Source organism: Megalopta genalis, chromosome 3 (genome assembly GCF_051020955.1).
Source record: "Megalopta genalis isolate 19385.01 chromosome 3, iyMegGena1_principal, whole genome shotgun sequence".
NCBI lineage: Eukaryota > Metazoa > Arthropoda > Insecta > Hymenoptera > Halictidae > Megalopta > Megalopta genalis.
This window is the reverse complement of record NC_135015.1, coordinates 1,178,585-1,193,450: the sequence shown is the minus strand read 5'-3', so window position 1 is coordinate 1,193,450 and position 14,866 is coordinate 1,178,585. Positions and strand designations below refer to the sequence as shown.

The 14,866-nt window shown below is 37.4% G+C and overlaps 1 protein-coding gene across 4 annotated transcripts in view; it reads left to right on the top strand.

Moving 5' to 3' along the window:
• LOC117227247 (cell adhesion molecule Dscam2) overlaps window positions 1–14,866 on the top strand; it is a 424,317-nt gene that overhangs the window by 377,714 nt on the left and 31,737 nt on the right. For all 4 annotated transcript variants that reach the window (XM_033482337.2, XM_033482339.2, XM_033482336.2 and 1 more), the window contains exons 12-15: window positions 4,553–4,858; window positions 7,759–8,058; window positions 9,835–9,966; window positions 13,355–13,494. In XM_033482337.2, coding sequence (XP_033338228.2) covers window positions 4,553–4,858; window positions 7,759–8,058; window positions 9,835–9,966; window positions 13,355–13,494 — 878 coding nt within the window. The remainder of the gene's footprint in view (window positions 1–4,552; window positions 4,859–7,758; window positions 8,059–9,834; window positions 9,967–13,354; window positions 13,495–14,866) is intronic.

Genomic DNA, 14,866 nt, shown 5'->3' with positions numbered 1-14,866 from the left:
AGACGATCCGCGCGAAAACGCAGCCGCAGCCGCCCAGCCAGCAACGCGACGCACCCAAAGCACTTCAGCACCGCACAATATGTATATGATAGCGTTTATTCATCACGATCACCGTATATATGTATACTGTGTCTATGTATAGTTGTGTATTTCGCAGGCGCACCGACTATCAAATCGCACCAGTCCCGATCTTCCTGTTCGAGGAGGTACCGCGATCCTTGCGAGTTATCTCTTAGCTTCTTCATCGTTGGCGTTGACCATAGCAAACTATAGTGAACGTATCTCTACCGTCATATTGAAGAAGTTAAGCGAGTGCAGTTACCGAATCGTTTTACAGTGTCGGCAAAGGTATAAGACATTCCACATATTCCGTAGCTTAATTTTAGTAGGATTTATACATTGTATATATCGCATAATATCTTTAGTGCGAGTATACAAAAGTATCGAGTATACAAAATCTTAAGCTTTTGTGTTATACAAATAGAAAGTTACAGAAAGAAATGTAAGACTGAACTGACGTTGCCTGGACGAAAGTATAACACTGTCGATGAAAGTTTGGCTATATTTTTCATACCATTCTATACATTTCTCTTTATTCATTTTTAATTTAAACCGTCCCGATTAACTTGTTCAAAACTTGTGCAACAATCTTTTTTTATTAAAACCATCAGATTTTCAGTATGAATTGCGGCATTGTCATGTTGGAAAATGTGAAAATCTGTGCAACAATTTTTCTCTATGCGAAACATCAGATTTGTCAGTATTAATTGCAGCATTGTTATGCTGAAAAATGTATATATTCGTGCAACAATTTTTTTCTATACAAAACATGAGAATTAATTGCAGCATTGTCATGCTGAAAAATGTAATCTCCAGCATCAATACGATCTGCACGTAGCTTTATTGCTCTTAAAAAGTTTATTTGCAGTTATCTGTAATAGCTCATTTCTTTAACAAAATGTTTAAAAAATTAATTTTGATAAGGAAATTATTGATTCAAATAATAATAGATTTGCCAATAATGTTATAGAAAATATAATACAAAGAGAGCGTTATACATTATTATTATCATTATCATTTTGTTTGAAGCAAATTGTGCAAGTGAAATTCGTGTAAGTGTAAAAAGTCTACTTATCTCTATTCCGTGGACAATCCTGACAACATTTGAAATATTGTTGTTGTTTAGAAACTATTCTTTATTCAAAAATAATCGAAATAATACAGTAGAAAAGTTTAATATGATTTATTCAATAAATATGACGTTAATTGGTCGTTTTATAGTGACCGGCTCCACTACTCTACAAGGTGTCCCAAAAATATCTCGCAATCCGAAAATAGGGGATCCCTAAGGTCATCTGAAGTAACTTTTTTCTTAGCGAAAATGTAATCCGCGGCTTTGTTTACGTATTATTAACGAATTAACAGTGACCAATGAGAAGCGAGATCTAGGCTTCGTGTGCTCGTTGGCTGGGCCGCCTCGCGCCAGCCGAGCTCGTTTCTCATTGGTCTCTGTTTTTCGTTAATAACTCGTAAACAAAGCCGCCGACTACATTTTCGCTAAGGAAAAAGTTACTTCAAGTGACCTTCGGAACCCCCATTTCCGGATTGCGAGACATTTTTGGGAAACCCTGTACTGTTCTGACCGTAGCGGAACGATTCGGCTAACCTCGCTCTTATTTAACGCCTTTCCTCGACAAATCACTTACTTTTTGTTTCATCTGAATCACTTAACATTGCAAGAAACGGACAAGTTTTCACTTTCGTATTTATTCGCAATCGAACGCTTACTGACAGGAATAGCATAATTCGAAAACAAGCCGAGTGTCTTATACATTCGACAAGGTAATGTCATTTCGTGTACACATTTCTTTCTCACATATCTAGTGGTATCGCACAAAAGATTTTGCATATTCGTTCTGACGATGGTATACGATATATACAAAGTAAATGTTCCCTACATTCAACCGTAAACAATTACGAAATCTATCGGGTGTCTTATTCTTTTGTCGAGCGCTGTAAATCGATCGATCGATATTTCGGCGAGTTCGCACATGTCGTCAGAGTTCGATGACCCGGAACCGATGATCGCGGTACTCTCCGAAAGAAAGGGATTCTGCATGAAAGGGCACCAGCCACTTTTGCGAAATTCGGCTTCGGCGTAGCACCACTTCATCTTGAATTTTGTACGAGTACCAGCACCAGCAGCAGCAGCAGCCGCCGCCTCGAAGTTGAAGTTGGAGTACCGACTCTCGGCTCGTTCACTTAATAAGCACACGCATATATGCACCGACACCTTCTGTTCGTTCGTTTTCGTTCTCCTCTCTCTCTCTCTCTCTCTCTCTCTCTCTCTCTCTCTCTCTCTCTTTCTGTCTTTCGCTCGCTCTCCTTTCCCTCTGTTTTTTCTTTCCTTTTTCTTAGCCGTTCCGTTCAGTCGATTCTGGAACACTTGGCACCGATCCCTGCCGCGCGAACACTTTCCCCTCGCTGTTTCCCAGAGATCTCTCAACCCGTACGAGAACGAATAAAGTGTCGTCGATTCGACGTCGCGCGCTGCGAATAATTCCCCCCCGAACGTTTTCGTTTTATTGTAATGGCGTGGCCCCGGCAAAGAGTCACTGGAAATATCGCATATGGAAATGACCGTGCGTACGAAATCACGGGGAACTATTCGCCGCGCTCAACTACCCTATAATTCACGCGACCGAAATAATTGGCCGATGCAAATATTTGAGGGAGACAAAAGCCCTTGCTCACAATCCCACCACGTGTATGTACGCAAATGCACAATCACAGCATTGTTCCTCACTATGAAATGACCGCACAGCACTGACATTTGCATTGTTCCGTTTCACTGTGCCCGCCACCACCGTGTTTCTCGTTTACGTTATTTAGGCCTGTTTCTGTCACGGATCGAGGAAATCGTGGAGCACCGTTTTCTTCGTATTAGTTTTCTCACTCACCTACACCTTTCCACTTCTCTCTTTCTCCCCCGGATCACTATTCCGCCTTCGTTTCGCGTCCGAGACAGGAAGGGAAAGAATCGGCCGACATATTTATCGGATATTTCTCCGTTGCTCGCGGGCCGGAACGACGAGACTCATCTGATTTCTCGCCTTGTCTCGGGCGCGCCAGCCCTTTAATCACGTCTTTTGTTTCACTTTGCGCTGAAGTAGGAAGTTGCAGTAGGCCAATTCGAGAACTTCGCTCTTGCCTCGGCGCAATAAGCTTACACGAGGACGCGATGCCATTTGCAATCTTGTTTCGCCCGGGAGACACCGATAATTCTCCTTGTTGGTTGTACAAAGTGGCATTATCTCTGGGATTCTAAGAACCCGTCTGTTCCGTTTTAAATCAATTAATTATTTCCAGGAAATTCAATCGGATCTGTCATGCAAATTTTTCATTGATTCTTCAATTATACTTCAGAACGAACGGTTTCGATACTTGGAACATAGATAACGCTAGTAGACAAAATACAGTTGCTTTTAACTATAAATTGATCACATTACAATCACGAACAGCAAAATTTAGATACCCTGCCGTTTTACCTCGCTATAATTATACTGTCGGGGACTGTTAAAACGATTTATTTTTTTGATTGTTCGGTTACCCGTACCAACCTCGTTCCTTAAATATAGGAAATGAGGAAATTGCGCCGATTATTATGATAATTTACTGTAAAATACTATTCACTTTTGTTTCCTCATTTTATAGCGGTGTGATGGCTAACCAAATAGTGAAACTTTCCAGCTCGTTTTTCACAGTGTAAAAAGTGATACAGTTAATTTGCTGAATCTAATATTTCTTCCACTGCGACAATTTCCACACACTGTCTACATCTAATACAATACATAAAATTCCATTTAGAAATTTGAGTGTGATCTCTCTCCAAAATTTCTCTAAGTTCATCGCGAAGCTAAATAATTATCGCATCCCTTCACATCGTACATCATTTACATAAATACATTTAAACTAATATGCTATATAATATTTTACTTATTAGTAACAATTGATAATTCTATTAGTTTATTATAAAATCATATAAAATGTTAGACTATAACAAACTACACATTGCATCATCGTGTCTGATGTCCTACCAATTTAACTTTTATCTACTTACAAGCTACTAAATTGCTGCAGTCAAGAGAATTCTACCGTAATTATAACGAGATATTTAAGGAAAGGTTCCACGAGGAGACCATTACACCGCATAAATTGTCTCCAGTGGCAATCCTCCAGCAATCCTGGCACCTGTGCATCTCTATTACCAATCTATCGTGGATACAGGTGTCTCCGATATATCGTTCAATTAAGAGAAAAGACTCGTCTGCGATAGCTCGCGAACTAACGACCCCCGTCTGCGATAATTGTATCGGTGGAAGAATGGTAAGGGAAAAAAGGGAGGTAGGACGGTCGGTCCCATTAAAAGTCGTTGGGATCTGCAAGTAAAATGGTCGGGAAACGAGCCGACGAAATTTCAGATGGCACCGCGTCGTCGCCGCCGCGAATCTCTCCGGCGCGAGGGTAACTAACGACCGGTATTATAAAACAGTGCCACCCCGATGGGTGGTGGAACCTCAAGATGCTCGTGCCTCCGAGGGAAAGTCGCGATTGGTGCTTCATTGTCAAGCGGGCGGGTTTCCGCCACCGGCTGTCTCGTGGCGACGCTCGAGCGGCAAACAACCTGGCGATTATCGCGATATCCTGGCTCATGAGCACGCCCATGACCTCATGATACACTCGAACGGATCGCTGATCTTTGGCAGGGTGCAGGAGGACCACGAGGGCTTCTATCTATGCGAGGCGGTCAACGGAATCGGCGCTGGTCTCAGCAAGATCGTGCATCTCACTGTCAATGGTAAGCAGGAAGTCATCGGTACTACTTGATCCTAGGATAGGGTAGTACAGTAAATTCTTCATACCTGATGCCCGGCTTGTAAACATAAGTGGACAATTTGAGAAGAGATGGTACGATTATTCGAGACTTGCAGCTCGTTTTTATAATTACCGATTGTCAACAACTACAAAAACGAGCTGCAAGGCTGGAATAATCGTGCCTCCTCTTCCCAAATTGTACACTTTTGTGCACAATTTCAACGTCAATCAGGGAGAATTTACTGTACTCGGGTAATACGAATCAAGAATTTGTATTGATTATCTTAAATTTTTTCGTCCATAAATTACGATATTTATGAGACTTGGTGAAAAATTATTACTCAATTTCATTTTTAAATATAACTAACTGAAAAGCAAGTTCATAGTTCGTGACCAAAAAATAATGGCTTAGATAAATAATAATCACGTCTTGCTTCTAAAAATATATACATGTTAATCCTCTAACCGCGGGAGGATTTTTGATTTCTCGATTTGAAATCATCTGGTTTTATTTTCTATGCGTATGTGTCCTACGAATTAGATTTAAAAAAAATTTTAAAAAACAGAAATAAAAGGAAGCGAAGAACATTTTTAAAGTTTTAGTTTTTTTCTAGTTTTATCTTCTATGCATACGTGTCCTAAGAATTAGATTTAAAAAAAAAAATTAAAAAAAGAGAAATAAAAAGAAGCAAAAAACATTTTTAAAGTTTTAAACTTTTTACTTTTTAAATTTTTGTAATAACTAACCTCTCGGGTACGGGCTCCATGCGGCACATCAACCTCAAATTCTGTCCCATCGGCTGGGATCCATGCGTCGCATGGACATAGATCTTTGTCCTATCGGACGGGTTCGATACGTCACATGGATTGCTTAATTGGTTTCTCAGAGCACACACATCAGTACCTGCGCATACGTCACATGGATCCCGGCATTAGAGACTAGACTGTGTGACCGTATTGAGGTCGGCGGCATTGCGTACAGAGGTGATCCTAAAAATTCGATGATATATACAAAATGTTGGATTTGCTTGTGAAAAATTAGCCCCCCCCCCCCCCCCCCCCGGATAGGACAGAAAAGTTTCAACTTGTCCGCACCTTTATTTAGATTAATTAGGATGTATCATTAGATATAGGTTTTGATGAACAGTGAGAAATATCGGCCATCATCCATGTTGAAAAGGTGAAAACAGTCCTTGGGAGATAAAAGGAATATTTAAGGGCTGTTTTTACTTTTCCAAAGTAGAGGATGGCAGATGGAAAAATATATGTCGAATATTTTTTCAAAAACTACTCTTCACAGAAATTTTATCAAATTCGCTGTATCCAAACATTTTTATAAAACTGACAAGACTAAATTTATTTAGACTTTTCGCCATTTTTATTAGAATGTAAACTTGTACAAAGGAATTTACTAAATCGGCTCTGAAGGAAGAGTCTACACAATTTCAATAATTTGCGAAGATCGGTCATTTTGACTGACATGGTAGATTTAGCATTAATAATATATAATAATAACAAATTTAAAGATTTTGTATATATTTTTAGAGATAACTCATAACGCTACTTTTATAATCTCAATAGTTGTAGTAGAAATAGTTAATTACTTCCTAACCCTGGTGATCAGTCACCCCACGTTGATATAGTGTATTCGCCTTGAGGATTGATTACATTTCAAATTACATCTACACAATTTGAACGTAACAACTTAAATCGGTAGTTTAGTTTCCTATCCACAGTTTTGGATTTATATTCTCCCTCAAAATATAAAAAAAAGGCAACTTTAAAAAGTATGTGACAAATATTTCCCAATATTCTACATGTGTGCTAATTTGATTACTATCTACAACCTTACATAAGTATGATGTCCCTTGTTGATATCAATTTTCATTTCGCATAGCTTCTGCATTAGTGAGTTCACAAATTTTGTTAAATCCCTGTGAAATAATATCGTACTTTTCCAACATCATTCGTCTCTGGAGCATTTCATTGAAATGAAAGTACAATTTACCATCATTTTAAACTTCGTTCGTGTTTAATTCTATAACTGCACGTACTCACCCCTATCTGAACATACCTTTCTTCCATTTCCTTCGAGAAATGTCAACAAATCATACATTAATATATGAACAAAAATTTAAAATTAATTTTTTACATTATGGCGAAGCAATAGGTGTACCTTCCTATATTCATAATTAATGCAACGAAAAGCAGATTTCCTTACGTTAGTATTAGGTTATGTGATGTAAAATGTCGGGTTTCTTATCCCTCACAAATTCTAATCCTTTTGCAACTTTTTCGAAAGAGGAATTTTTTTATCAAAACCCTAAAAGCATAAAGTTTGCGAAAATGTATTAAAACAAATGGTGCATATTTTGATTAACAAAATATTCATTCCATTAATCTTTCTATTCGAATAATCCAACATTTCATTTAACAAATTCATTCTATGTTCAGAAGAGTAGTAAAGAGCATGTTTTACCAGAATTGGTATCGAGAAATACGGTAACATTAAACCTACGAAATTAGTACATATTACTGGTTTTCATTTTTCTACACACAACACGATTTCTGATGCTATAAAAATGTTTCAATGAAAACTCTTCGGATAAACTTCTTTACTCAAGCATATATTATAACAAAAATCGTACAAAGATATCAAATAAATCTAATCTTGTCATTGTTAAAAAAACAATATACATTAGTCGCATTTCGAACTCGATAGTTCCAGCGTTAAATTAATTTACCAAAAGCACGCTGTATTTAATGTGCATTAGACGCGGTGTTTGAAAATTTCAATATGAACGACGCACATCCGATTCCTTTGATCATCCCTCGCTTTAACCAAGCAGCGAATAATTGACATTCCGGATTATTTGCACCCAGTTCCGGCGAAGTTCGTGGAGAAGCACCGTAATCAAACCGCTAGACTTGGTTCGAACGCATCACTGCGATGCGAGGCGAAAGGCGATCATCCGTTGAAAATACTTTGGAAGAAGAACGGCATGCAGCTGGAACAAAAACTGTCCGATTATCGTTACATGCTGAAGGAGGACAACACAACGGACGGAATGATCAGCATCCTCGAGTTCTTCAGCACCAGCCGCGAGGACAGCGGGAAATATGTTTGCATCGCGTCGAACGAGCATGGCAACGACGAAATGACGATCCGTCTGTACATACAAGGTATTCGCGATTTTTATGGCGAATAAAAAAACACTAAACTGCAAAAAATGAAACTCTATATTCTAATATTTCGTATTTAGTATTTAATAAATATTTCTTGAATTTGTGTTTAACGAAGTTAAACAACTTTAGGAAAGGACATGTTCTTCATCGACGCTATTGAATTTTCGTACGACACATTATAGTTTCAACAGATTATTCATTTCATTATATAGAGTGTTCAGAAAAGAACCATTCAATATTTATATGGTATATATGATACATTGTACTGAGTAAGGAAAGGTCAACCGTTTCTGAGATATAAACATTTTTGTTTGCTAGTATCATGATTGACTTACTTATAGGGATATTTAAAAAGCCTAGTGTATTCCTCGCCGATAAATGACTTAGAAGAATTACTTAACCGAATTCACCATGCTTGTCAAACAATTCAACAGAAATGTGGAATTTTCGAGAGAGTTCGCGACTCTGCAACAAGAAGATGCAAAGCGTGTGTAGAAATGGAAGGTGAACACGTGGAAAATCTTCTGTAAACATCGAAAATTTAGTAGTAAGTCAATCATGATAATAGCAAACAAAAATGTTTATATCTCGGAAACGGTTGACCTTTCGACCTATGTTTACTAGAGCTTTTTTACTCAGTACAATGTATCCTATATATCATATAAATATTGAATGGCTTTTTTTTAACATGCTGTATAATTTTTCATTTACAGCTTAGCGACGAAGTAAAATACAAGACGAATCATTTAATAAAAATCACTTTTTAATGAGAACTTAAACTGTAAAGTTGTTTGCGGTTACAAGAATAATTAATTTCATATTAATTTATTTGTGGAAATCGAGAAATAAACGAAGAGGATGAATTTGATCGGAATTCTTACGTCGTGCACACGTAATGAAACATGAACTACATAAAAAGGACAACAAGACGCTTGTCTACTTGATTGTGTAACCGTTAAGTACTGTTCGGAGATGCGGGAAATGATATTACGGAACGGAAACGAAGAGAACGTCACATTTCAGAGTTTTTATATCAGGATAATAGTGAGCATCGCTGTCTGCCAACTAGCCCACTGCTATTAGTCGACTTTCTCGAGAGTTATTTTTTGCTCGAATACTTTTATTCCCTTTCGAAGTTCCTGAGAAACTTTAATTCCGCGACATATCCCCTTCCTGCAGTCGAGGATTCATCCGCGCGACGACGCCGCGGCGAGGCAAGTAAAATAATCGCATCAATCTCGGTTCGAAACTCAATTATTAACGTTATCCTTGGGCATCGGCGCCGATCGGCAGAGTCTTCGCCTGGAAAATCGAGATAAAACTGGCAGAAAATTGCAAACGCGTTACGACGGGCGGGCATTCGGGAGCGTTTTTTCCCCTCTGCGTTTTCTTTTTCCCCATCGATCGCAGCCGATAATCCTCGATAACAATATTATCGGCATAATGCGGCGAGTCGCGGCGACGAAACAATTCCGATAATGTTTCCGGGTTCTTGATATTTGCAGATAATGTTGTCGCGCTCTTCGTAATTATCGTAATGTCTACTGGCGCTCGGCAACTCGTCCATTTAATTTAATGTGTCCCCGGCACAAGCGCCGAGCGAACGACAGAAATAATAACCGCGTGCACGCGCGCGCCTCGTCGCGGAATGAAATGCGTTTCGGCTGGACGGTTCGCGTCCCGTAATAACACCTGCACGCAAAACACAGAGCGAACACTGTGATCGTTAATCGCGATGGCGATCGCTAACGATCTTATCTCGTTCTGGAACAGAGCCGCCGGATTTCCCGCGGAGTCTTCGGGTCGTCGAGAAAGGCAGCCGGTACATCAACATCAGCTGGATGACCAGCCAGGATGGCAACAGCCCTATCACGCAATACATTATCCAGTATAAAACCGAGTCTGGCAAGTAGATAATTTTGATAGATTGTTCCTCGACGAGTTCTACTTTCAGACTGAAAAGCGATGCTTCTGTGAATTTTCCAAAATGAAACTAAGCACCGCTGTTCGGAGCTTCGTGATCGTACAGTAACGGACAAAAGATTAAGACGTAAAGAAAGTAAGAAACAAATTGGTAGAATATAATGTGGTTGAAAATCTTCTAGAGAATCATATTTTTTGCACATCCAGATTTGCCCAGTGTTCATTAGCCGTCGCAGATGCAAGACTTATTTTTCGATTTTCGACTTTGTCTTTGAATAATCTAAAGACGTTCATTATCTATTAAAATAATAAAATAATGAATGTGAAATTTTATAAAATAATACAAAGTGTAAAAGTATACCTCTAGATTGTAATTACCAAATTGTACATTGAAAGATAGTACTTCTAGACCTATCCTATCTTTTTTCTAGAAAAGTATGTGTCGAGATTGTTATTACTTAACTGTTACAATATATGTGTAACTGAAATTAAAATGCATCATCTTATGACCGCTACTGTATGTATCAATCTTTTTGGACAAAATAAGAAGATTTAAGCCAGTATGACTATTTATTGAAGGTCAGATGATAATATCTATTGAAAATGTCTGGCGAGTTCATATTTTTTAAATACCTTAGGACGCGGCCTACAATGTGAAGTTCCACGAATTCAAAAGAGCAAAAAGCTATGGAGAAATAAATAGACCTCTTTTAATATGACAAAATAATATATCTTTTATTTAATTTTAAAACAACAAGAACGTAATTTTTTAAATTTTATATTGAGAATAGGGTTCAACTTAAATCTGATAATCACCCTCAGAATCGTATTAAATTAAAATCCATTGGTATTGTTTCTCTGGTGCTGAACCAACTTCCTCGTCTGTCAAAACTTCTTTCGCTTCAGAATTGCCTTACCCTGAGGCAATCAATCATTATCTACTTTGTAATTGAAATTAATTCTTTTTTGAAATAACACAATCAATTCTGCACAGAAATAACTGTTCCACGATACACGTTTTAAACAACCTTTCCTTACGGCACAAGAGTTAATGCGAAACTGTTTCAAGACAATTTAAGAACGCACATATTTCAAAATTATTATTATTAGATTTATTTTATAAAAATAAATCTTAATCATATTAAAAATAAGTCTTTCTGAGCAACTTTTTAATCGCATTATACGGAGACAGTGGTGCAATTTTTAGTAGGCGACATGGGGGATTCTACTCTATAGAATTGTTATATGCAAAGAAATGATTTCTTTAACTCATCAAATTAGCATTGTCATTGCATCAATACCGCAATTGAAAACTCAATAAATTGTGTTAAAAATGATCTCAGGTACAACCTTTAGTAGACGTAATATTGCTAAAATGTAGAAGATAAGGAGAGAATGGAACTTTATGACTTCAAGTTCTCGGGAATCAGGTAGAACACTGTTAAGTAATCGGATTTACTGTTGAGTCTTCAATGCGAAGGCGGCAGGGACTTTAATAGAAAATAAATCCACAACATTGAATAGAGGATCTATTAAGTGGATGAAAAGCTTTTGTGCTGTCGAGGCTTTTTCAAATTACGCAACAATTTCTTTCCTTGCGGCGAGTATTACTTAGGCTCCTTGCCATAAAAGTAAATAAACTGAGATTTGTTGATTACAGAACATTAATAGAACTCTAAATATTAGAATACGTTATAGTTACGAGGTGTTCAGAGTTGTTTGACGGTATTATATTCTGTCCTTCTAATTGTGAATAATTTTATCATATTATTTTGAATATACTGCGTTATTTTAGAATCGTTTTTTAAAACAATCATTAGCTTTCTTTACTGATCAATTTTTATGGGAACATGGATGAAAATGCCTTTTATAAGCACGTAAAATATTCTTGATTCTGTAGATTTTTCGACTGGATTATACAGATCCAGTCATATACTTCAATTTCATACAATTGCTGACGCATGTATTGTACAAACAATTTTTTGTTTATAAGAAATGATACTGTAGGATTGTGACATATCTTTGTATCTTAATACCGTATGTACAATTTTGTGTTTGGGACGTATGATACTGTAACATCCAACACAGCGTGCTATCTTTTTTAAAAACTACGCGACGCGACCACATACTGCAAAGAGCAAAGTTTTTAACAATATTAGACCCCATATTGCTAAAAACAAAAGTTACTACAATATATCAGTATTTAATCTGTCACTCTGAGAAAGGTTGAAGCTCTCTATCTAAAATTCTACGGTCAAACTTTTCTACGAACAATCATAAATTTCATTTACCTTATCGCCCATACTACAAGGAAAGCTACTTCTTCTAAAAACTATAGTACTTTCGTAAAGTGAAACAAATGAGTATACGCAAAATACAATCGCTGGCAGAAACAGTTCGATCAAAGATACTCTCAGTATCCATCATTATCATTTGTTCATTAACGATAAAAGTAAATGAAATCACAGAACTTCTTATTTTTGTCATAAGCTGCGGAATGAGTAAATTGAACTTTCACTTGAATAACTGTTTAATCGTACCCAAATTTCGCGGCAAATTCATCACGTGCTACTCACACACACAAATATTTTGTATTTTGTAGAGTGTCAAGAGCATTTACTGTGTTATTATTAGACTGTGGATTTTATGACTAAAATGAACCGACAAAATTCATAACTACAAATTAGACGAATTTAAGCTCAAATCACGGTCGAGATTTTGATTTTTCGATGTGAAATCGCGTGCCAGTATTATTTGTTGTGCAGATGCGTCCTAAAAATTAGATTAAAAAGGATATACAAAGAGAAAGAAGAAAAAATTTCTTAAATTTAAAATCAAAAATTTTTCGAATGTAGCTTTATCGTTAATTTTTTTTAAAATACTTAGAATACGAATTCTAATTGGAAGATTAAGTAACAGATTCAGACAATTTTTATTTTCCACAAAAATTCAGAGTCTAGTTATTAACACATCTATTGTGCTTGTCCAGTATAGATGCAATACCATCTCCCGTTTTGTACGAATGCTGAAATTCTTTGTTCCACAACGACACTCACCATTTTGATCGAATATTTTCTGGCCAGTACGTCCACACTCCGGTAAACGAAAAAATCATTTGTTTCGACCCTCGGAAGGGATCCGGAATAAAAACGGCTGTTCCCTGTTAACGTTCTGTGCGTGGCAATTTGAATTCGAGCGAGAATGGTCCAGAAATTCGTCGCACACAAGCGGCACACTCTATCCGTCTAATAAAACGTTCGAGCAGTAAAGCTCTCGGATGGTACAGGATTCAGATAACGCCGGTTACGGATAATGGATAATTCCACTCGCAGCCTGTTTCTCCTGGTAATCGAGGCAATTCGTTTTGCAGAAGTGTGGCACGAACACACGTTCCACACGACAGTGCCGGGCAGCCAGGCCTTCGCGCACGTGAGCGGCCTGCGACCGGCGGTCTCTTATCAGTTCCGAATTTACGCTGAGAACGAACTGGGTCGCAGTCAGGCGAGCGACGTAAGTATCGCTATCCTAATGCGTGCTATCGATCTTCGTTTTCTCCTACTTGTTGCTGGTCAGGCGTCAGCCGTTCCCGCGACGGGCCATTTTTACTCGGCGCCGGTGACTGACGTGCACGGAAGCTGATTTATTCCGGGCAACGTCAATCCGTTACTAAAAAAGCATCGTCGCCGCTGCATTAACCAGCAATTTTCTTGCTCGCTGAGTCTCCGCTGATCCGCTTTTAACGCTAAACAGCCGTGTCGATTAAAAATGAATGGGCGACGCGGCGCGGCGCTTGATCGCCTCAAGACGAATTTTCCTTTAACCAAGTTGATTGCTGCTAATCGCTTTTAAAGTAGCTGCCTGTCGGTAACGATTCATAAATGACGCGTTTCTTTGTTTTATATAGAGTTGCAAACAAATTAACAATTCTTGCGTATGTCAATCCTGTTTAGGGAACTTTTGTTACGGTGAGAATTTCTTGATTTCGATGCATTTCGGTTGGAGTTTTTAGTCAATTGTTCTCCTTCTAGCGTCAATTATTCACACAGATGATGTTCCACTCCAGTTAACAAAATCACTGAACGCCATTTCTATAAAAATGTTAAGTAAATATTATAGTTAATAATTGTGAAACATAACTTGAATGTATAGATTGAGTGGTTCAAGAACAAAGAAACAGATTATTGTCAATTCATACTTTTGCGAATTGTAACTATCGTTCATGCTTGTGGGGCATTATGAGTTGAAACATATAAAAGTTGAAACACATAAATATTGTGATATTTGAAAACGAATATAATTATGAACCATCGTCAGCTTCAAAAAGGTTAAAAAAAATTCAAAAAAAGGAGTTGAATTCTCTCCTGCGAGTGCATTGTCAGCAAAAAAGTACGATCCACGAAATTTGTATAAGAGCATCAGCGTTCTCAATAAAAATGGTACATAATATATTAATACAAGTAATGAATGGTTACGAAATGATGAAGGAAGGTTGCAAAAGAAAAAACAATGTACAAGGCAGCATCGAAACCATGATAATTTGTTAAAAAATATGTGTAACATTTTAATGTACTGAAAAGTGACGCGCGAAATTTTAAATATCATAATATTAATAACGTATATTACCACCATTGTCTCGAATGAGACGTAAATACCTAAGTTTACTCTTTTATGCATTTTTGTCTCTTGAACGTTTGAGACAGTGCACAATGTGTTATTATTATTAATATTATAAGTTTATTTATTTTAGCGCGTTCGAAACAATTTGGCGACAAAAATAGTTGTTTTACACATTATTTTTACACACGAGAGACTATTCATTAATACAGGCTTCGTTAATGTGTCATTTGTTTACATAGAGTTACTCTAAAAAATCTAAGTATAC